Here is a 22,528-nt window from a genome sequence, read left to right on the forward strand (position 1 = left end):
CTCTTTCTCTTTAATTTTATTGTTATTGTTTCTTTTAATAAAGACACAATGTCTTTCTGTGTTCCCCAGGTTGGGACGCAATGAGTATTCTCAGGTGCTATCACACTACTAATCAGCACAAGAGTTTTGACCTGCTCCATTTCTCATCTGGGTCATTCACTTCTCCTTAGGCAATATGGTGTTCCCCTGCTCCCAGAAAGTCATCATATTGATGCTGAATTTAGTGTGAATATCCCATAGGCATAGTGCACTACAGCCCAGAACTCTTGGGCTCAAGCGATCCTCCTGCTGCAGCCCCCTGAGTAGCTGGGACTACAGGCATGCACCACTGTGCCCAGCAAGCACTCTGTTTTTCAAAAGCCACAGAAGTACATATAGATGAGGCTTCAGGATCTTTTGTAGGGCTGGTTAGTCTTAAAACAGGCTCTTCTATCCTATCCTACAGCCATAGCTCACTTTAGTTTTCTCAAGCCTAAGTCAGGCCCAGTTCCCTGTGTCTCCAAACTGCAGAGAACATGTTTCAGACCTACCTGGGTGATTCCATGGGTATCTCTCTCATTAGGCTTGAGAAGGAGGACGTAAGCTCTCAATACCTCCCACTATGAAGGAGAAATATGGCAAAGAAATCATCTCACAAATCTCCTCTCCTCTCCATATCCTGGCCCCTTTTTATCCCTTGATATGATTTCAGAGTCCAAAAGTTAAGGAACAGATCCTCAAACCATTTCCTTTTAAATTCTGCGTATGATGATCCAACTTCAGAATTTCACGTCCACTGTATCTTGAAATATCGTGTTTAACATCCTGTCACAAGTGCAATTGCTTAATTGTAAAAAATAAAAATAAAACCCTGTCTTCCTACCTTATTCTCCCTGGACACATCCATCTGGGGAACATGGTAAGTCAGTCATGGGTCCCATATTTTGAAACTGGAGATAGGCTATTTAAAAAAAAAGTTGGGGGGGGGGCAGGATGGAGAAGGAATTCCAAATTTGGAAGAGTTAATAACCCTGAGGGGCCAAGCGCGGTGGCTCACGCCTGTAATCCCAGCACTTTGGGAGGCCGAGGCGGGTGGATCACGAGGTCAAGAGATCGAGATCATCCTGGTCAACATGGTGAAACCCCGTCTCTACTAAAAATACAAAAAAAAAAAAAATTAGCTGGGCATGGTGGCGTGTGCCTGTTATCTTAGCTATTCAGGAGGCTGAGACAGGAGAATTGCCTGAACCCAGGAGGTGGAGGTTGCGATGAGCCGAGATCGCGCCATTGCACTCCAGCCTGGGTAACAACAGCAAAACTCCGTCTCAAAAACAAACAAACAAACAAACAAACAAAAAAACCCTGAGGGGAAAAAAATTTGAATGAAAGAGTATCTTGCTATTTTTGTAGACTTTTTAGATGTTTATTTCTGGGAATTTTTAAGAAAACATAGGCATGAGCTAAGCAGTGTCTAGCTATCTGAAGGCCTGTCAAGAGGACAAGGAGTTAGATTTGTTCTGTGTGACGCAAGGAGGTATAGTGAGTAGAAGTTACAACAAAATCATTTTGCTCATTATTGTAAAGAAGAACTTTCTAATTTCTAGAGCTGTCCAAAGGTAGAGTGGGCTGTCCTTGGGAAGTAATGAAGTAACACAAAAAGTCAAGCACAGCTGCGTGGCCATATCGCAGGAAAAGTTTAGAAACCTCTCTCTCTTTTTTTTTTTTTTTTTTTTGGGATGGAGTTTACTTCTTGTTGCCCAGGCTGGAGTGCAATGGCAGGGGATCTCGACTTACTGCAACCTCTGCCTCCCGAGTTCAAGTGATTCTCCTGCCTCAACCTCCCTAGTACCTGGGATCACAGGCATGCGAAACCACACCCCACTAATTTTGTATTTTTGGTAGAGACAGGGTTTCAGCATGTTGGTCAGGCTGGTCTTGAACTCCTGACCTCAGGTGATCTGCCCACTTCGGCCTCCCAAAGTGTTAGGATTACAGGCATGAACCACCATACCCTGCCTGAAGCATCTCAATAAATGGTTTCTTGGTTAAACTAAGCAGTCTTTACTTTCCCCTTCAGATTTTTGAGGACCTCTAATTCATCCTGAAATATGTCCACCATTAGTCTCTGGCCACATATAAGATATATATAACTTTTTTTTCCTAGACATTTTGAAGTTTGTTTGCCTAGAGCTGAGGATGGGTTTTTTTGTTTTTTTGGGGGTTTTTTTTTTTTTTAACATTTTATTAATTCTAAGACATTTTTTAAACAATGTTTTAACATCTCTGAAATCATGATGTATCTAATAATTGCTGTCGTTATAGTTTTCCTGACTTACATAAATATGAACATTAAAGTGCCAGCATCAAAATTTACAAAATGGTATAATCAGTTTGAAGGAAGTTTCTAGAGACAACAGTGAAGTAACTGTTAGTAGTAGGGAAAATGGGGTGGGTGGTGAATCAGACTTGTGTAGCAACATTCCTGAAGCAGAAGTCAAAAACAAGTTAGCTCCAGATAATTGTAAAACCAGCTTAAAAGTCTGGCAACAATGACTGTTATTTTTTTATGAGTTATTTTAAAAAATGCTGCACTTCCTGTGCTTTTCATAGGAAAGAAGATGTCACAGGAGTGAGGAAATATGGACAATGATAAATCTAAGTTGGAAAGTGATTTAGAAACGTCCAATTCTGAATGTAAAAACATTTTAGAAGTATCTTACCCAGTTTATTTCATGTATGTTTCCCTGTTTATTCATTATCTATGATTTTGTAAGTCTATTTTAATTAAGTCTAAAGGACATTGTGTAGGTATCAGATCATGTTTTCCCTTTTCGTAGTGCTTTCTTTTTTTGAGACAGAGTCTAGCTCTTGTTACCCAGGCTGGAGTGCAATGGCACGATCTTGGCTCACCGCAACCTCCGCCTCCTGGGTTCAAGCAGTTCTCCTGCCTCAGCCTCCCGAGTAGCTGGGATTACAGGCACGTGCCACCATGCCCAGCTAATTTTTGTGTTTTTAGTAGAGACAGGGTTTCACCATGTTGACCAGGATGGTCTCGATCTCTTGACCTTGTGATCCACCTGCCTCGGCCTCCCAAAGTGCTGGGATTATAGGCCTGAGCCACCGCGCCCAGCCTCATAGTGCTTCCTTTAATGGTGCATCCTATAACTAATACCATGTTAGATTCAGTGAATTACAGTCATAATAACAATTTACTGCTTCTTATGTATTAGATGCGCTACTTACATAATCTCATTTAATCCTTCTAGCAATTCTATAGGCTTATACAATTATCATGCTGTTTTACAAACAGGAGACAGAATTTCAGAGACAATGTATCTTGCCCAAATCTACCCAGCTGTTTAGTAGTAAAAGCAGCATTTGAACCCAAGTCTATTGACTCCTGAGCCAAGATTCTTAATTTTATGCAAATCTGCCACCTCTAGGTCCAAAGCTAATTAGCTTCACTATTACAACTTAACATGATACACTGGGGTATATTTACTGTTAAGAGATGAGAGAATGGTCATCTCCCACACTGCAGTGAGACTGGCTCCTTTGAACTGAAAAAGACAGCAGTGTGTTGTACCAGTTATGTAGTCTCGGCTCTATCAGGCATGTACATTTATATGAGGCTTCTTATTATAAGTAGAATATCAAGCATTGAAACCAATTATCTTTGCAGGTGCAGTGACTGGGAACAAACTAAACCAATATGGGCTAAAAATAGTACATGTTGAAAATCTCAAAGGACTAGAATGATCTAGCTTGGAATAAGAGCTCTAATGGACAGAAAATCGGTATTTAATAAGGAAGTATAGTCAGAAGTACAGTTATTTAACTACAGAGCAGCTAGCAAATAATTCAGAAGTTGGATGGGTTAGCATTACAAATAAGTGCACTGACCCTTGGGGGACTGTACCACTGGACTGCTGTATGGCACAGGAGAGCAAATCCATCAGGGTCCAACTAGGGGCACTCAGCAGTGAATAAAGAGGCAAAAGGTTTTTGTGGGTTTAATTAAAAAATAAAAGTACAATGATGTGCTCTCTTGATCAAGATAGGAGAAACAAGCTTTCACCTTCATAATTAGTAGAAGCACCAGTTGATACATTCTCTTTGAGGGATAATTTGCAACTATCTATCAAAATTCTAAAAAGACACATATCCTTTAATCCAGCAATTCTACTTCTAGGAGTTTATCCTGCAGACATATTCAGATAAGGTAGGAGAAACAAGCTTTCAACTTCATAATTAGTAGAAGCACCAATTGATACATTCTCTTTGAGGAATAATTTGCAACTATCTATCAAAATTCTAAAAAGACACATATCCTTTAATCCAGCAATTCTACTTCTAGGAGTTTATCCTGCAGACATATGCAGATAAGGTAGGAGAAACAAGCTTTCACCTTCATAATTAGTAGTAGAAGTACCAATTGATACATTCTCTTTGAGAGATAATTTGCAACTATCTATCGAAATTCTAAAAAGACACATATCCTTTGATCCAGCAATTCTACTTCTAGAAGTTTATCCTACAGACATATTCAGATATGTGCATAAAGATATAGATGTAAAGATATTCGTTGCAACATGATTTAAAACAGCACAAGTTTAGAAACAAATAGGCCATCAGTGGGGACTGGCAGGAAGTTGATTCCTGGACCCCCACATTGGGCTTAATATCCCTCCTCTGTGCTGCTCATCACCGTTTTTAAAACCTCTAATGATGAAAGGATCCATTTATTTGTTTGTCTGTTTGTCTTTCCCTTTGAGGTTACTGTTATTTCCCTTACTTTGCAAATGAGGAATCTTGGGCTCAGAAGGCCTGTATAGCCCTCCTGTAAAGATTGAGGCAAAAGTATGTAAAAAATAAAGTCATGAAAGGAAGTGGTGTGTTGGGGAAAGAACAGGTGGTCAGTGTGGCCATATAGAATGCATGGGCTCAATATGCTGTGATAGGAAGTTTGGACTTTAACCTAGAGGATTTAATTCAATCTCTTAGGAAAAAAGCCATGAGTGTGAAACCTATAAACCAAAAAGCATCTGAGACAGGTCTCACTCAATTCGTAGGTTTCTTTTGCCAAAGTTAAATACCATAGCCCGTGATATGGCCTCAGGGGTTCCTCAGAACATGTGCCCAATGTGGTTGTGCTTGATGTTATACATTTTAGGGAAATAAAAGTTATAAACAAAAACATAAATCAATACATGTAAGGTATACATTGGTTTGGCCTGGAAAGGCAGGACATCTCAAAATCGGGTTGAAGGGGCAGCTTCTAAGTAATACGTGGATTCAAAGATTTCCTGGTTGAGAGAGTTCAGCTATGGCTGAAGAATTGAAGTCAGCTTGAGTTAAGGGAAGGGAGGGGTTGTGGAAGCCAAAGTTATTTTCATGTAGGTGAAACCTCCAGGCTTCAGAGAGAATAGACAGTGAATGTCTCTTATCTGACCTTAAAAATTGTCAGACTCTTAGTTACATCTCTTCTGGATCAGGAAAAGACCTGGAGAGGGAAGAGGATTCTCTACAGAATGTAAATTTCCCCTCTAAGAGACAACCTTGCAGGGTCATTTCAAAATATGTCAAAGAAATATAGTTTAGGGTAAAATACTTTGATTTCAGAGTCAGGTTGGAGCTGATATCTTATTGCTACAGAGTCAGTTCTGTCAGTCTTAGGCTCTCTGTTTTAATGTTATGCTGGGCAGTTGTGCCTATATTCCAAAAGAGAGAGGGTATAATTAGGGATGTCCAATCCCCCACTTTCCTTCATGGCCTAAACTAGTTTTTCAGGTTTCTTTGAAATTCCGTTGGCTGTGAGGGGGGTCCATTCAGTCTGTTGAGGGGCTTAGAATTTTAATTTTGGTTCACAGACCCAAAAAGATCCCCCTTCCATTGAGTAAGGTCAAGTTAAAAAACTGAGACTCCAGGAGGACAGAATGAAAGGCTGTAATCCAAAGGGAATGTGACTGGATTTTTTCTGTAGGTCTTCCTGGGAGATCAATAACAGAGATCTTAGAAGATCATCTTGATCCTGCCCTCCTCTTTAAGAGCTGGGGTGCACCAAGGAGACAATGGAGTCTACAGGCATAAAAGTCAATTCCTCTCCCCCACACAGGGAGGTTGAGTCATGAATGACTTTCATTCTCACCAAAAAGCTCTTGTTCTTCCCCATTCCCCCACATCCCAGTTCTAAATGGAAGTAGAGGGCAAAATAAGAACAAGGATGTTGATGTTGCCAAAAAGCTATGAACGAAAGAGATACTGCCACCCTAGCTCGCCTTTGAGTAACTATTTCTCTTTTTTGTACTCTTCCAAATGATCAACTGATTTTTTTAATGACCTGAGATTCTTTGATTATTAAGCCTCTTGCCACTACTGTTAGTCACTTCCTGTCTAGATCAAGATGGCAGAAACCTCAGGGGAACAAAATCAGAAGGGGCAAAGAGCCTGGGCACTGAAATAGACTGCAGTTAGCTAGGAAAGGTGGCCTGGAGGAGAGTTCTATGAAGTGAGATGAGCCTGCATCAGAAAGCTGGAAATCAGAGCCACAAAGGCTAGTGTAGACTAGGACAACAGTAATGAATTACAGGGACCTGGACATACCTTCTCAGAGTTAAGCAAAGATTCACTGAGATATGCTTATTTGATTCTTTCTGTCTAATTTTAAGCTAGCATTTCTTCCAGTTAGACATATGGATGTCTTTATGTCAGGAATGCTTTCAAATATCCATCCCAAGTATCCAACAGGCTAAGCATTTTTTTGTTGTTGTTGTTTAATTTTCCTGGCAGCTTTCATTTAATAAAGCACTTCTTAACAAGACTTTCATGTTCTGATTCCTTCCTACTTCCCCATATTCATTTCTGCCACCTCCTCCCTAAAATATACCTACACACATATACATAAATATACATAATTCTCCAACCATTTCCAATTATTTGCTGCTTCCTAAACATACTACAGTCTTTCACTTCTCTGTGTCTTTGCATCCTCAGCCTACTTGCCATACCTCTCAATCTTTCTCACTTCTCTATGTGGTAATTCTTGCTTTTCCTTAAAGATTCAACTTTCTTCTCCAAATTCCTGTGTTTCGTAGAGCACTTATCACACTGCATTGTAATTTATGTGTGCACCAGCCTGCCTACTTGCCTCTGTATAATTTCAGTGACTTTGTGGTAATAATATGGTGAAGAATAATATTAGTAAGAATAGGATGAAGGCTGTTGATGTTATTCTGGTTAATAACTAAGAAATAAATGGGGTTGTTTACTTCTATCAAGCAGAAGTAAAGGATGAGAGGGTCCAGCTGTTACAGCTCTAAGCCTTAACAGTGAAACTTAACTGAAGAAGGGCATGGACCTGATGAGAATGAAACCTCCTGAGCACAAGTCACACTAGCCCTGCAGGGGATTGATGGCTCCAGTAGAGAAAACCATCAAAATGGGTCTTTCAAGGAACATAACCCTGAAATTGCAATGGAAATGGCTTCTCACTTTTCTTCTTTTAACTAAGTGACAGTAAAGTCACCATTGCAGGAATGGATACTGATCTGTGCATGTGTGTATCTTGGTGTGTTCATGTTTTCTTAGGAAAAAAAGCTGCTAACAGGGGCCCGACGCAGTGGCTTATGCCTTTAATCCCAGCACTTTGGGAGGCCAAGGAGAGCGGATCACGAGGTCTGGAGATCGAGAACATCCTGGCTAAAACGGTGAAAGCTGTTTCTACTAAAAATACAAAAAATTAGCCAAGCACCTTACCATTACCAAAAAAATGGCAAGCACCCGTAGTCCCAGCTACTTGGGAGGCTGAGGCAGGAGAATTGCTTGAACCTGAGAGGCAGAGGTTGAAGTGAACCGAGATCACCACTGCGCTCCACTCCATCCTAGGTGACAGAGTGAGACTCCATCTCAAGAAAAGAAAAAAATTTTGCTAAGAATGAGAATTCAATTTTGAGGATTTGTCTTAAAGTTTCCTAGAAAAGATTTCTCAATCAAATGGTACATTTGTTTAATACGGCTAAGGTTCGCCTAGTCTGCCTGCTGCTACCGCAGCCCATCAGTCTGTCTAGCTACCCTAGGGCAGGGGGTGCACCGGGGTGAGTCAAACAGAACTCTGACCCCTTTAACCAGGGAATGGGAGACCCACACAAACAGCTTTCCCTCTCTAAAACTAAATAGAACCCAGGATTTATTTGAAGATGTAAACTCATCAGTAATAGGACTGAACGTCTTTTTAATATTACCAGAGAGTAAATTCATCACGAATAATTACACTTTGACCCTAAAATATTCTCAAGTCCTCAGTTACCTCAATGTACTTAAGTACCAAAACACTGCCCGTGCGGAAATATGTACTGGATAGGCTTATCTGAAGGGCTACGGGTGACTAAACTCACTTCCAAAGGGAAAGTACAATGTAGTAAATAACAGGTTTCAACTTCCTTGCTGAATTCTGTGAGAATTCAAAGAGAATGCTTGTGGTTACAAACTGCTGTGTGTAGTTGAAATCGTCTGCCACCACAAAACGCAAGGATGCAAACGGATGTCTTTCAAAGGACTCCGCGTGGGGGGAAGCAGGAGAGACCAGGGAGGAATGAGCCTGCAGACCGGACGGTAGCCGCCCCTCAGCTCTCTACAAAAGTGGTCTCTGGGGTTCCCCGGCTCACGGCAAAGTGGGAGGTGGGGGTCTCGGGCGTTCCCCTGAGCTCCGGGAAGGCCTGTGGCTCCTTTAATTCCAGGACCACCCGGCTCAGAAGGCCTTTGAGCAGCTGCATTTCTCGGAGCAGAAGGTCCACGTCGGGTTTCCGGGCTCCAGCCGATTGTTCCAAGGGCGTCGGCGGAGAGCAGGCAGGCGGCCCCGCAGTCGGGACGCCGCCCGCCGGAAACTGCAGCCCGGTGGAGGTGGTATTCGGGACGGAGGTGACCGACAGGACCCATCTGGACACCGGGGGCTTTCTGAAGGAAAGCGGCTTGTTACTAGGAGCCAAGGCTGCGGCCGGTGGAGCTGGGGCTGTGGTGGAGGCCGGGTCCAGGAGAGAACCTGTGAATGCATCACGCCCAGTCACGCGCCGCTGGCAGGGTTCTTAGCGCTGAGCTGGGGGAGAGGGGTGGAGCGGTGCGGGGGATGGGGAAGGCCAGAAGAGGGGTGAAGAGGAAGGAGGCGAGGGAGAGATGGGAAAGGCGGGGGCGGGAAGGGGGCGGGGAGGCGGGGGAGATTCGCGGATGCAGGCCCTCACCCGGCCCCGGGAGCTGCAGCCACGGACTGCGTTTCCGAACACTGCGCGTGGCTGTAGCCACCTCGCACCAGTAGGATTCGAGCTCGTCGACCTCGGGCTCCGGGACGGTGTACTCGGCGCCCCAGTCGAAGCGGCGCACTGCGCGGCTGTACTTATAGAACGCGAACTGCAGCGGCGTGTCGCGCTTCTGCGGGTGCAGGCGCGTGTCGCAGCGCAGCACCACCCCGCCCAGCGCTGCGCCGCGGGCCTCCCGCGGACCCGTCACCCTTAGCACTGGCGCCCGGAACAGCTCTGCGGAGAGGGCGGGGAGCAAAGGCGCGCCTGCTAGTCCACGGCTCCGCGACCCGGCTCCTGCCTGCCTCCCGCCAGGGCTCCTAGCGGACCCGCAGACCCAGACGAAAGGGGAGGAGGCCGTGTGTCCACGTGGAGGGGGAAGGAGAGCCTTCTGAAATGTGGGGTAGGGGGACAAGGTCCACGAGGGACGGGGAGAGCTTGACAGGAGGAGGAACAGGGCCAGACGCTTCTTGTCACATCCCCGCTGACACTCAGCCTGGGTTCTGCAGCCTGGAAGAGGAGACGCTGCCTTGCAGGACGCTAGGGAGCCGCTCTTTGGTCCCAGTCCCACAGTGCCCCTGCCCCTGTTTGCCCCTCTCCTGGCTGTGGCTGTGGCCAGAGCTGCCCTCTGTATGGGAGTCCCCAGCCAGAGTGAGAAGCCAGGGTGTGCGTCGGGGAAAGGGAACAGCCTCCAGGCAGGCTGCGAATCAAGAGCTCCTTCACTGCGTAGGAGAGGAGGCAGTGTCTGCGGTCTAAGAGAAACCCGCCAAGTGGCAGCTATTTGAACTTCTGCCCCTTCTATTCCCGCCGGGCTCCTGTCCCCAAATTTCCCAGTGCTCGCTCGCCTCCCTCGCGGGGCCCCTAGTCTCTCCCACCTTGCACGGTCACAGCCACCTTAGCAGAGAACATGGGCGCGCTCTCCACCGGGATGCGCATGGTGCCCGAGCACTGGTAGCGCCCGCTGTCGCTGGCTCGCGCCTGCAACACCGTGTAGTTGGCGCTGGAGTGGAAGTAGCGCACGGCCTGGCCGTCGTGGTAGTAGTGTAGCTTGTAGACCACCTTGTCGTACCAGCCGCGGCAGCGCAGGATCAACGGCTCGCCCTCGAACACTGGAGCATAGGGCACTTGCAGGATCAGCCAGTCTGCGGCAGACACCTTGAGTCTCCCACAGACACGCTTGCGTCCACAGAGAGTCCAGCCCTGGAGACCTCCCACTCTCACAGCCTTCCTGCCTTCTCCCCATAGCTCCTCTCCTTTCCCTCCCCGCCATCTCCCGCTGCTTTCCTGAGCGGACAGGCCTTCCCTGGTGGTCGGTACGCAGGAGCCTCATAGTGCAAGATATATTCCTAGGTGAGTGGGGAGGAAGGGGGATGGCTGGTCTTTCATTTAGCCAGGGAGGCAAAGATGCCAGAGACTTGGCTCCAGCCTCAGAGTTTTGACCACGAGAATCAACCCCCTTAGGATGGTGTCAGGGTCTTCCTGCCTGGGTCCTGCTTACCTCTCCAGCACGATGGCAATATTCCCCCCTACCCCATTTCCTCTCTACTTTCCTCACCTCGCACTGCTAACAGGCTAAGTTCCAGCCATATTGAACTGTTGAGATAATTGGCCTTGCTCTGAGGGCAAGGCCTGTGTACCTGCTATTTCCTCAGCCAAGTAGACCCTCTTCCACCTGTTTAAGTTGAGGCCTGCTTGTCCTGCATGTCTAGGCTTAGACCTCATCTCCTCCAGAAAACCTCCCTGACACCCCAGGACAGCCTAAGGTGTCTCCCACAGCACCCCATAATTACCTGGTGATCATCAAAGCACACTTAACATAGCCCTAGCACAGAGCAGATGCCATTTTGGGTGTTGTACATTGAGAAGGGGTCCTGCAAGTAATAGCCCCGGTCCACATACACTCTCAATCTGTGCAGTAATTACTCCTATTGCACTCAGTATAATTATTGCTATCACTAACAGTTTCCAAACAAGAAACCACAGAGTATGAACATGCAGTGTGTGTAAGTGCTAATCTGAACACTGAGTGATGTCCTTTAAATTCTGAATACAATTGTGGCCCAGCAGGCTGAATAAGATGATGTAATATTCCCTATGAAGTAGCCAATCCTGTTCCTTTTTCCTTTTTCTTTTTTTTTTTTTAGATGGAGTCTTGCTCTGTCACCCAGGCTGGAGTGGCTGGAGTGCAGTGGCATGATCTTGGCTCACTGCAACCTCTACCTTCTGGGTTCAAGTGATTCTCATTCCTCAGCCTCCCAAGTAGGCACCCACCATCATGCCCAGCTAATTTTTTTTTTTTAATCTCTCTATAGAGGTGGATGGAGTTTCACCACATTGGCCAGGCTGGTCTCAAACTCCTGACCTCAGATGATCTGCCTGCCTTGGCCTCCCAAAGTGCTGGGATTACAAGTGGGAGCCACCGTGCCTGGCAATCCTGTACCTTAATGAACAAATTATTGTTATTTTTCTTATTCTGTTTTAAAACCCTTTAAGCACCTTGAGAATCAGTTTCTCAGTTGACTCCTGTGTACACATATATACATGTCTGTAATAAAATTTTGAGTAAGTGCTTTGTTCAATTGCTCCTTTTTTTTTTTTTTTTGAGACGGAGTTTCGCTCTTGTTACCCAGGCTGGAGTGCAATGGCGCGATCTCTGCTCACCGCAACTTCCGGCTCCTGGGTTCAGGCAATTCTCCCGTCTCAGCCTCCTGAGTAGCTGGGATTACAGGCACACGCCATCATGCCCAGCTAATTTTTGTATTTTAGTAGAGATGGGGTTTCACCATGTTGACCAGGATGGTCTCGATCTCTTGACCTCATGATCCACCCACCTCGGCCTCCCAAAGTGCTGGGATTACAGGCTTGAGCCACCGTGCCCGGCCTGCTTTTTTTCTTTAACAAAACATAATTCACTTTTAATCCTCAAAGCAGCCAAATAAGGGACATACCATTATTGTCCCTTTCTTACAGATAGACACTGAGGCACAGAGAAGCATCACGCTGTTCAATTGAGAGGAGATCCTCCATCTATGCTCCGTCTGCCAGGGAGACTCACCTTTCCTGCTTGGTGAGTTTCCTTTCCTGCTCACTCCCCTACCCCTAAAGTTCTCTGTCCAGCACTCCAGGTCCTCGGAGCATTTGCTCTTCTGAGCTGGTCTCAGAAACAAACAGAAATCTTCACACTGTGCCTCACACTGTGACAGGAGGGTAAAGGGACCTTTGGGGCCAGGCGTGCTTACTGCATCTCTTGCAGAGTGTCATGCAGGTCCCTACCTGCTCCAGAGACTTAAGATTGGCCCCAGTGTGGCCCTTGTTTCCTGGACCTTGGGATTGACCCAGTGTCCTCTCCCACCAGAGGGCCCATATTGCCAGAGGAGACACATGCTCCCCATCCCCTCACGCTCAGACTACTCACCATTGGATACCGAGAGGTGGATGGGATCACTGACTGGTGCTCCCCGTGTCTGGCATCGATACACCCCTGGTGTCTGCACCTCAATGCTCTTCTTGTGAGAGGGCAGAAGTAGGTGGCCCAAGTACCAGAGAGTGTTGATGGGCCGGAGCTCCAGGAGCAGTGGGTGGTATCCATCACACTTCAAAGTTACCCGCTCCCCCTTGAAGATCGTGGTCCAAGGTGGGTGTAGAGACAATATGGGCTTCTCCAGAGTAGCTGGGGTGGGAGGCGGGGTGAGAGGAGGCAGCATGCAAAGAGAATCAAGGTGAGGTGCCCAAAGAAACAGTCTTGAGTTCGGGAAATCTTAGGAAGCCCCAGCTCCCAGGCCCCAGCCCATGTACTAACCCATCCCTGCAGGAGAGGAGATCACATTCATTGGGTTACAGACTCTCAGTCCACCAAGCAGCACCCATTTCTAAATACCTTCAAGCAAATTTAGTCCCGGGAGTTGAGGAGAGTGGGAAGAGACACTATCCCAGAGCAGCCAGGAAGTGAGGAGTCTACCTGAGCAGGTCACTTAGGGGGTTGGAGTGGAATTTGTAGAAAGTTGAGATGAGGAATGTTTAAGACTCACCAGCTTGCCCACTGCTTGGAACTGCAAAACAAGAAAGAAGGAAGAGGAAGGAGAAGGAGAATGTTGGTGATGAGAGGAAAGAGCCCCTTGACAACAAGAAAGGCTGAATGGTCCCAAAACCTGTTTTTCTTCTCCTGCCCCTGGTTTCCCAAGCTCTGAGAAAGCCCCTTCTTCATCCCTCCGAAAATAGATAATGAGCCACTTGGAAACTGAGGATTGGATACCCACCCTCCTCTCCCCGCAGCTCATTCCACCCTATCTCCACCACCCAAAGTTATTCTGCTGCCTCACTGCAGACTCACCCAGAAGCAGAAAAGCTGTCAGTGCCCACATTTTGGATCTGACTGCGGCAGTGGCAGAAGGATGAAGATGCACTGGCAGGGGACAGGGGACAGAGAGAAACAAGGTGGCCGGGGGATGCCACTGAGTACCAGGAGACATTGCTGCTTCTCCCACCCACTCCTAGTTCCTGAAGATGGCAGATTAGAATGAGTGGGAGACAGGCTGAATATCAGGTATCCCAAATGTCTCATCTACCGCCTCTGTAGCCACCTCACAGTTCAGGCTAGCCCTGACTACTATAAGGAAGGCCCTCCATAGCACAAGAGAGTTCCATAGAACCCCAGGCTCCAGCAGATGACTCTGACATCTTCAGGCTCCCATTGACATCCCACTCCCATCGCATGCCTTCTCCACCTTCCAGCCAGCCCTGCAAGGCTCAGCCGAGGAAGACACAGCCTCACATCCTTAAGGTCCTTTTCCCTGCTCACTCCTGGTGACAGACATTGTTGTGAGACCTAGAGAGGTCAATGTTGGGTTGCCTGCCCCTGGAGCTCACATCGTCACAATGAGTAGACGGAAAGGCGTGACTCACCAACCACTCTTCATGTCCCTATCATCTAGTTCCCCAGTCAAGGATAGAAATGCAATGTGTTTCTTCTTCCTCCCTTCCTGAAATCTTAAGTTCTCATAAATTCTTAAGTTCTTAAGAAGTTAAAAAAAAAAAACCTCTTCTTTCCTACTCACCCCCATGATCTCATCCTGTGGTACTTCACTCACTTGTTCCTTTCTTCCCTCCTCCCACCCTTCCCTGCAACCCCTCCCCAACCATGCCCCAGTTCCAGGACTCCTGACCTGTGGCAGAGAAGTCACTGCATCAGCCCCTCAGAAGCCTCTCAGATCTGACCTCTTCTTCTTGTGCTTTCTGAGCCATGTGACCATACCCGAGCAATGAGGAACCTGAATTTTCATGTAAATACTTAATGAATTTTCCAACCTGATAGTATGTCTCCTTGGACTCTATCCTGTCCTTACCTGTGGTTGTTTAGAACGGGGCCACCTAGATCCCTTGGAAATCTGAGGGAAGGAGATCAATTATCAGATACTGTCAACTCCCAGTAAGATAGTATCTTCCCCTCTGACCGATGCCTGAAGTTCCACTCTGAGAATCTCCTCATATTTTGCTTAATGGACTGGCCTCTTTTAAAAGTGCAAATGCCTCTTAGAAAAATGTGACTGGTTGTTTAAATTATGCTGGTCACTTCAGATACTGTTTTGAGTGCAGGTTTTGATAAAAGAGAGACAGAGTCATGTAGATCTCAAACAAAGCAGGGACATATTTGATAACACATCCTAGAATAGGGGAGGCAGAGAAGACCTAGTTACTGGGAACAGGAATGATCACCTGCCTGCTTTAGGAGTGCCTGATCTGGCCAGTGCTCCTGTGTTTCCCCTCCACCCTACTAATGCCTCTGCTCAGGGGCCAGTGTGTGGCTTCCCACATGATCCACAGCCTGCCGCAGAGGTCTGACTTCTGCCCCAAGCCACCACCTCCACAGTAAGAATGCAATGCAGCTGTCAGCTGTCCTCTTAGGCAACACAAGCTGGCTCTATTTTGGCTTCTCATCCTCCAGAGCACAGATCTCAGCTCTTTTAGTGGCTTCAGAAGAAACCTTAGTACATCAAAAATTTGTGAGCTGTATAGTCTTCCGTAGAAATCTCTGGAACTGTCTGTAGTGTTCATATTATACAGGGCTCAGAATTTGACTTGAAAAATTTCCCACCAGACATTTCTTTATTCTAGGCTCTCCTCTGAGTTTTGCTCAAAGTGAGTCTTTTTACTCCATCTAGGTCTTTTCCCCAGAGTTTCCAATTCTTCACTCCTTTACAATGCAGAAAAATCTCAAAATCATCATGTGTAACTTGAGGAATTCTTTGAGGCCTATCACAAGGTAACATCTGGACAATTCATGTTACCATTTGATAACATGCTGGTGATAAAATGTTCTCAGTGATAATGATGGTAATGAGCTAATGCTGTTATTGCTGATGACAGCTCACCTTAGTGCCTCAGGGTGTGGCAGTCACCAGCCAAGTGCTCCATAGATATTACTTAATTCTGGTAAGGCCCTTTGAAGAAGAATTACTAATATCCCTGTTTTGCATAAGAGGAAATTGAGCTGATGACACTGGGATTTGAATAGAAGTCTGTCTCCAAAATCTGTTCTCTCATCTCTGATTGTCTGGGATTCAAGATGCTGCTCATGGCTGGCTGTTATTACTGGTCTTTGCAAGTTCTCCCTCTTGTCAAGTCTTTGTTGACCTTCCTCCACACTTCTCTTCTCCTACCTTCCACATAAGCACCCGCTGTACAATGTTTACTATATGTTCCCATAGATACGCAATTTTATCTTTGAGAAATATTTAGTGTTGCTAATTTACGTAAGTGGCATTGTGTTCTAGATACTATTCCCTTTGAAAAATTAATCCCAGATGTTTAAAATTTGTTCAGATTGCTCTACTCGAATCTTGTTTATTGCTTTTGACTTCCCTATTTTTTTTTTTTTTTTTTTTTTTTTTTTTTTTTTTGAGACGGAGTTTCACTGTTGTCACCCAGTCTGGTGTGCAATGGCATGATCTCAGCTCACTGCAACCTCCACCTCCTGGTTTCAAGTGATTCTTCTGCCTCAGCCTCCTGAGCAGCTGGGATTACAGGCATGCATCACCATGCCTGGCTAATTTTGTATTTTTAGTAGAGATGGGGTTTCACCAGGTTAGCCAGGCTGGTCTTGAACTCCTGACCTCAGGTGATACACCCACCTCAGCCTCCCAAAGTGCTGGAATTACAAGCCTGAGCCACCACACCTGGCCATGACTGACCTAATATTCTATGCTTCTGCTACACTGCACTTGTCCATTCCCTTAACATCCTAGTTGCTGCCCACCCTCAGCTACCACAGACAATTCCACAATGGACTTTTTAGTACATATTGTGAGGGCTGGATGAATTAACATATGTAAAGGACTTAGAACAGGACTTGGCACATAGGAGGTTTCATGTAAATTAGTGCTGGTAAGGACACGATGCTTCCCTACAGAGCCCTGAAGCACCTCTGTGGGATGCACCCTGAAAGCGAGACTACATAGTTAAGTTCATGAGTTACATGCAAGCTCACTCCAAAACCCAAATCTAATTCACTGGCAAGTCCTGATGACTCTACCTGCTACACTGATCTTTTCATACAGTTATTTATTCACCTAGTTGCTAGAGAGATACTTTTCGAACATTAACCATATTGTGTTACTTTCCTTCAAAATTCCCCAAAGGTGCCCTCAGAATAAGTTTCAAACACCCTCCCATGGTCTGCAGGGCTCTACAATCAAGCCTTTCTCTGACCCTTGGCCTCATTTCCGATGACCCTCCCCCTCCCTCACTCTGATCTAGCCACATTGCATTTAGAACAGTTGCTGGAACATTCCATGCTTAGTCTTGCTTCAGGGCCTCACTTACTGTTCTTTCTGCCTGAAAGATTCTTACTCTCCTCCCAGATCTTTGTAAGTTTCACTTCCTCACGCCACTCAAATATCACCTCCTCAGAGAGACAGTGTCTAAAATAGTACCTCCTCACTGTCATTCGCTGACTCCATATTTTGCATTCTTTCTCTTCATTGCACTTGTCACTACTTGGCATTGTATTTATTTGTTTGTGGTAGGTTTTCCGCATTAGAATGTAAGCTCCAGTGAGATAGGAATTTTTTCTTATTCACTGATGTATCACCTACAACAGTGACAGCACATAGCACGTGCTGTATAAGTATTTGTGGTATAAACAAAGGAAGAGATTGAATCCAGTGGATTACTCTCAAAAGTGGCTGCAAGAGTTAATATATCCACCAGCAATTCACAGGGCTCCTGTTCCCTCTTGTCATCTATATTCGGTATTTTTTTATTTTGTAATTTTTCCAAACAAATTTTTCTTTTCCTTAATAAGAGCATTTTTTAAAATCTTTTTTGTTTTACTTGTTTTCTGTAACTCAGAATAGGGCTGATAATAATATATTTTTTAATTACTATTCTTTAATGTAAACTTTTCGTGTGTGTGTGTGTGTGTGTGTGTGTGAGCAACATGGCTGTTTATTCACCTGGGTGCAGGTGGGCTAAGGCCAAAAAGGACGCTGACAAAGGGCGGTGGAATAGGAGTTGGCTTTATAGGTTTGGGGTGGGCAGTGGAAAATTACTCAGAGTAAGATCAGTTACAGTGGTGAGGGGTAGGGGCAGGGAGTATACATTACCATAAGTTAGTTACAATGGCGGGTAGGATAAGAATACTGTAATAACTGTTAAGATGGCAGAGTGGGGTGAGGGGCTTGTCAAGGAAGCTCCCATGGGTGATTAGGAAAAATGGCGAACACAGGGGTCGGGGGGTGGGGGGGTGAGGGGGTGGGCGGGTAGGGGGGTGGGAGGAGTGTGAAACAATTAGCGGAGGAAGCAGGACTTCAGACTTTCAGGTCCAGGCTTGCATATGCAGACCCGACGTACCTGTCCTTTATATACAGAGAAAGCATTAAAAAAGAGTGGTAACAGGGTTTATGGGGGTGGGGGTGAAGTTTCTTCAGGCTTCTTAGAGCGGGATTGGAAACCTAAAAATGGGAAAGAATTTAGACTGCTGGGAGATTTGGGGGAAAGGGGTAGTAGTGTGGCGTTGTCGGATGACAATAAGGCCTATCCCAACACACCCTCTTTAAACTTCCTCCTATGACTCTAAGCAGGTCATTTTAGCCCTTCCCTAGTCTCTTCTAAGTTGTAACTGAACTAAGTTTTTCTAGGTTAGGCTACTGGACTGGGCAAAGAGACCTTTGTGTTTGGGAGGAGTCAATGCTACTCTGATCTGATAGGTCGATATCAGACCTGTTAACCCTGCTCAGATCATTACTCTCTATTCCTTCCATCCCTAGCCAAGGCCCTTGTCTCCAAAGGCTGGATGAGAACAATAGGCTTTAAACTGGGTCCCATACCTAGAATCCACCTCCCTCAACCTCTCTTCTAGTCATCCCAGTCATCTCATACCAGAGTAATTATCCTAAACTTCGCTTTTCACAAGCTCCTCCCCTAATTGAAATTCACCGACAGAATTTGATCTGTTTTCTTATGGACATTTAAAGAGCCTCTGTAGCACATTTAAGAGCCCCTATAGTCTATTTACTTCTCCATTATTATTTCCTTCCACTGAACCCTGTTTCAGTCAAAGGATTCGTCTTCCTTTTTCCTGACATCAACATGCTGACTTCTTTTCAACCAAAGAAAGGCATTTCAATACCAAATTTTGCTTTTACAAGCTTTGTTACTATAAACATCATACCTGTCTTCTGGTGTGCGTATGCTAAGTTACCTCTTTGACATATCCACCTAGGCATGGAATTCTGGGCTATAGGGCATGCAAGTGCACTATTCAACTTATAAGATAATGGATGTGTATCACATAATAAGAAATGTATAATTTTTCTCTGCCCCTCTGGGTTGCTCTTTGGCACAGAGGATTTCCTGAGTGATAGGGATGAGAGGAGTATCTCTCGTTAGGTATGATTAGCCCCTTCCATCATACCTGAGTTTATGCTAATAAGGTGACTCTTAACTCTGCAAATAGAGAGTTGGAACTTTCAGGGGTCTGTGCTAACTCTGGGTAGTTAGAGTAAGAGTTGGTAAATTACAGAATATCTAATTGGTTCTGCTAAGAATTAGAGATTTGCTTGGTGTGGGAAACCCACCTTGACTTCCTAGAGGAGAGAGAGGCTGAAGTTTGAGTTACTCACCAATTGCCAGTGATTTAATCAATTATACCTGCATAATGAAGCCTTCATTAAAAATCCTAAATGGTGGCGTTCCAAGAGCTTCCAGGTCAGTGAACACATGGAGAAGCTGGAGGGTGGCACACCCGGAGAGCGTGCAAGCTCTGCACCTCTTCCCACATACCTTGCCTTATGCATATTGCCATTAACTGTTAAGAAAACTCTTTTTCGAGAGAGAGATCCAAGATGGCTGATCACTAGCAGCTCGGGATTGTAGCTCCCACTGAAAACGCAAAGAACGAGAGGACGCCACACCTTCACATGAATTCTTGTTGCTCACGCACCAGGAGATTCCCAGCGGAGGAGCCCCACGGGTCGCCAGCGCCACTCTTGTGACCGGCGAGGCGGTTTTGCTGGCGCCTCAGAGTGTCGGTTCTTGGTGTAGAGTCAGAAAAGCACCATCAATCTTAACGCCGCTGATTTAGTCAGCGCGGTGGGTTGCTCAGATTTCGGCGCTGAGAATCAATAAGTTGGACGTCCACTAAGAAACCCAATTACAAAGACGGTAATTATAAAGACCACAGATGGATACATCTACAACGAAGGGAAGAAAACAGTCAAAAAAGGCTGAGAATACCCAAGATCAAAACGCCTCTTCCTCAGTAGGGGATCCCAGTTCCTCATCAGCAACGAAACAAGGCTTGATGGAGAACGAGTGTGTTCCAATTACAGAAGCAGGCTTCAAAACGTGGATAATAAGAAACTTCTGTGAATTAAAAGAACTTGTTCTAACACAATCTAAAGAAACTAAGAACTTTGAAAAAAGGTTTGACGAAATGTCAACAAGAATACAAAATTTAGAGAGGAAAATAAGTGAATTGATGGAGCTGAAAAACACAATACGAGAACTACGTGAAGTATGCACAAGTTTTAACAGCCGAATTGATCAAGCAGAAGAAAGGATATCAGAGGTCGAAGACCAACTCAATGAAATAAAACTAGAAGACAAGATTAGAGAAAAAAGGATAAAAAGGAATGAGCAAAGTCTCCAAGAAATATGGGACTATGTGAAAAGACCTAATCTACGCTTGATAGGTGTACCTGAATGTGACGAAGAGAATGAATCCAAGCTGGAAAATATGCTTCAGGATATTATTCAGGAAAATTTTCCCAACTTAGTAAGGCAGGATAATATTCAACTCCAGCTAATACAGAGAACACCACAAAGATATTCCTCAAGAAGAGCAACTCCAAGGCACATAATCGTCAGATTCACTAGGGTTGAAATGAAGGAGAAAATACTAAGGGCAGCCAGAGAGAAAGGTCAGGTTACCCACAAAGGGAAGCCTATCGGACTTACAGCAGATCTCTCAGCAGAAACCCCGCAAGCCAGAAGAGAGTGGGGACCAATATTCAACATCCTTAAAGAAAAGAACTTTCAACCAAGAATTTCACATCCAGCCAAACTAAGCTTCATAAGTGAAGGAAAAATAAAGTTTTTTGTGAACAAGCAAGCACTCAGAGAATTCATCACCACCAGGCCTGCTTTCCAAGAGCTTCTGAAAGAACAACTACACATAGAAAGGAACAAACAGTATCAGCCTTTCTAAAAAATACCAAAAAGTAAAGAACATCAATATAATGAAGAATTTACATCAACTAATGGGCAAAATAGCCAGCTAATATTAAATGGCAGTATTAAACTCACATATATCATTATTAATTCTAAATTTAAATTGACTAAATTCCCCAATTCAAAGACAGACAGGCAATTTGGACAAAAAACTAAAACTGTATGCTGCATCCAGACCCATCTCACATTCAAGGATACACAAAGACTCAAAACAAGGGATGGAGAGAGACTTACCAACCAACCAGAGAGCAAAAATAAATAAATAAAAAGCAGAAGTTACAATTTTTGCCTCTGATAAAATAGTATTTAAAGCAACAAAGATCAAAAGAAGCAAAGAAGGACATTATATAATGATAAAAGAATCAATGCAACAACAAGAAGAGTTAAAGGTCCTAAATATACACGCACCCAATACAGGAATACCCAGACATACAAGACTTATAAAGAGACTTAGACTCCCACACAATAATAGTGGGAGACTTCAACATTAATATTAGACAGATCAATGAGACAGAAAATTAACAACGATATCCAGGACTTGAACTCAGATCTGGAACAAGTAAACGTAATTAACATTTATAGAACTCTCCACTTTACACAAAATATACACTCTTATCAGTGCCACATCATATCAACTTAGAAGTTTAAACGAAATGTTGCTTGGCTCCTTGTTTGTTACTCTCTTCCCTCATTTTCTTTCATGTCTCCATTATTAAGGACAATTATAGGCATACCCATATTTAGACTGCATTCTAGCCCGGGCAACAAAGCAATACCCCAATTCTCTCTCCCTCTTCCTCTTTCTCTTTCTTCCTCTTCTTTATTCTTTTTCTTATTATTCTTTTTCTAAAAAAAAAAGAAAGAAAGAAAACTCTTTTTCTAAGTTTTGTGAGCCATTCTAGCAAACTATTGAACCCAATGAGTTCTGAGAATTTCTGACTTACAGCTGGTTGGTCTCAAGTACCAAAGGCCTGGGACTAGCCACTGGCTTTTGAAATGAGAACAGTCTTGTGGAACTGACCCCTTAACCTATAGGGTCTGTGCTAACTCTGGTTAGTTAGAACCAGAATTGATAAGTTGTAGAACATCTACTTGGTTTCTGCTGAGAAGCAGAAAAAAGATTGGTATAGAAAACCCACATATTTGATGTCAGAGGTATCGTGAATGGAGAACAGTTTTCCTTTCATGTGCCTGCTATCTAATGTTTATTTCAGAGGCCATGTTGAGCATAGCTGCCTTGGGACTTCTGTCAATTACAGAATCCTAAATGGCACAAGCAATAAACCAGATCCCTTGTAGCAAGTCCTCTTCCCTACTCTCTCTCCAAACTCTCCAGGCTAGACAGAGACAGGTAAATGCTTGCTCTCCCTCTGTCTCTCTCATTTGTTTAGCTTTGTTCTTACCTTCCTCATTCCTTTTGACAGAAGATTCTCTCCTGAAGTTTCTTTTTTTTTTTTTTTTTTTTTTTTTTTTGAGACAGAGTCTTGCTCTGTCACCAGGCGCCAGGCTTGAGTACAGTGGCGTGATCTCGGCTC

At 44.7% G+C, this 22,528-nt stretch overlaps 1 protein-coding gene across 2 annotated transcripts; it reads right to left on the minus strand.

Moving 5' to 3' along the window:
• Positions 1-8,040: 8,040 nt before the first annotated feature.
• Positions 8,041-14,309, minus strand: FCRLB (Fc receptor like B). 2 transcript variants are annotated; one of them, XM_003943377.3, is made up of 6 exons: positions 13,597-14,309; positions 13,295-13,315; positions 12,682-12,936; positions 10,142-10,408; positions 9,213-9,503; positions 8,041-9,016 (listed from the first exon to the last, which is right to left on the minus strand). In XM_003943377.3, exons 1-6 carry the CDS (start codon positions 13,733-13,735, stop codon positions 8,601-8,603), a joined length of 1,389 nt encoding a protein of 462 aa, XP_003943426.3. In that variant the 5' UTR covers positions 13,736-14,309; the 3' UTR covers positions 8,041-8,600. The 2 variants fall into 2 exon arrangements, with proteins under 2 accessions (XP_003943426.3, XP_074245953.1); XM_074389852.1 differs by having other exon boundaries at positions 8,655-9,016; positions 9,213-9,358.
• Between the last annotated feature and the right edge of the window lie 8,219 nt (positions 14,310-22,528).

Source organism: Saimiri boliviensis, chromosome 19 (genome assembly GCF_048565385.1).
Source record: "Saimiri boliviensis isolate mSaiBol1 chromosome 19, mSaiBol1.pri, whole genome shotgun sequence".
NCBI classification, from domain to species: domain Eukaryota; kingdom Metazoa; phylum Chordata; class Mammalia; order Primates; family Cebidae; genus Saimiri; species Saimiri boliviensis.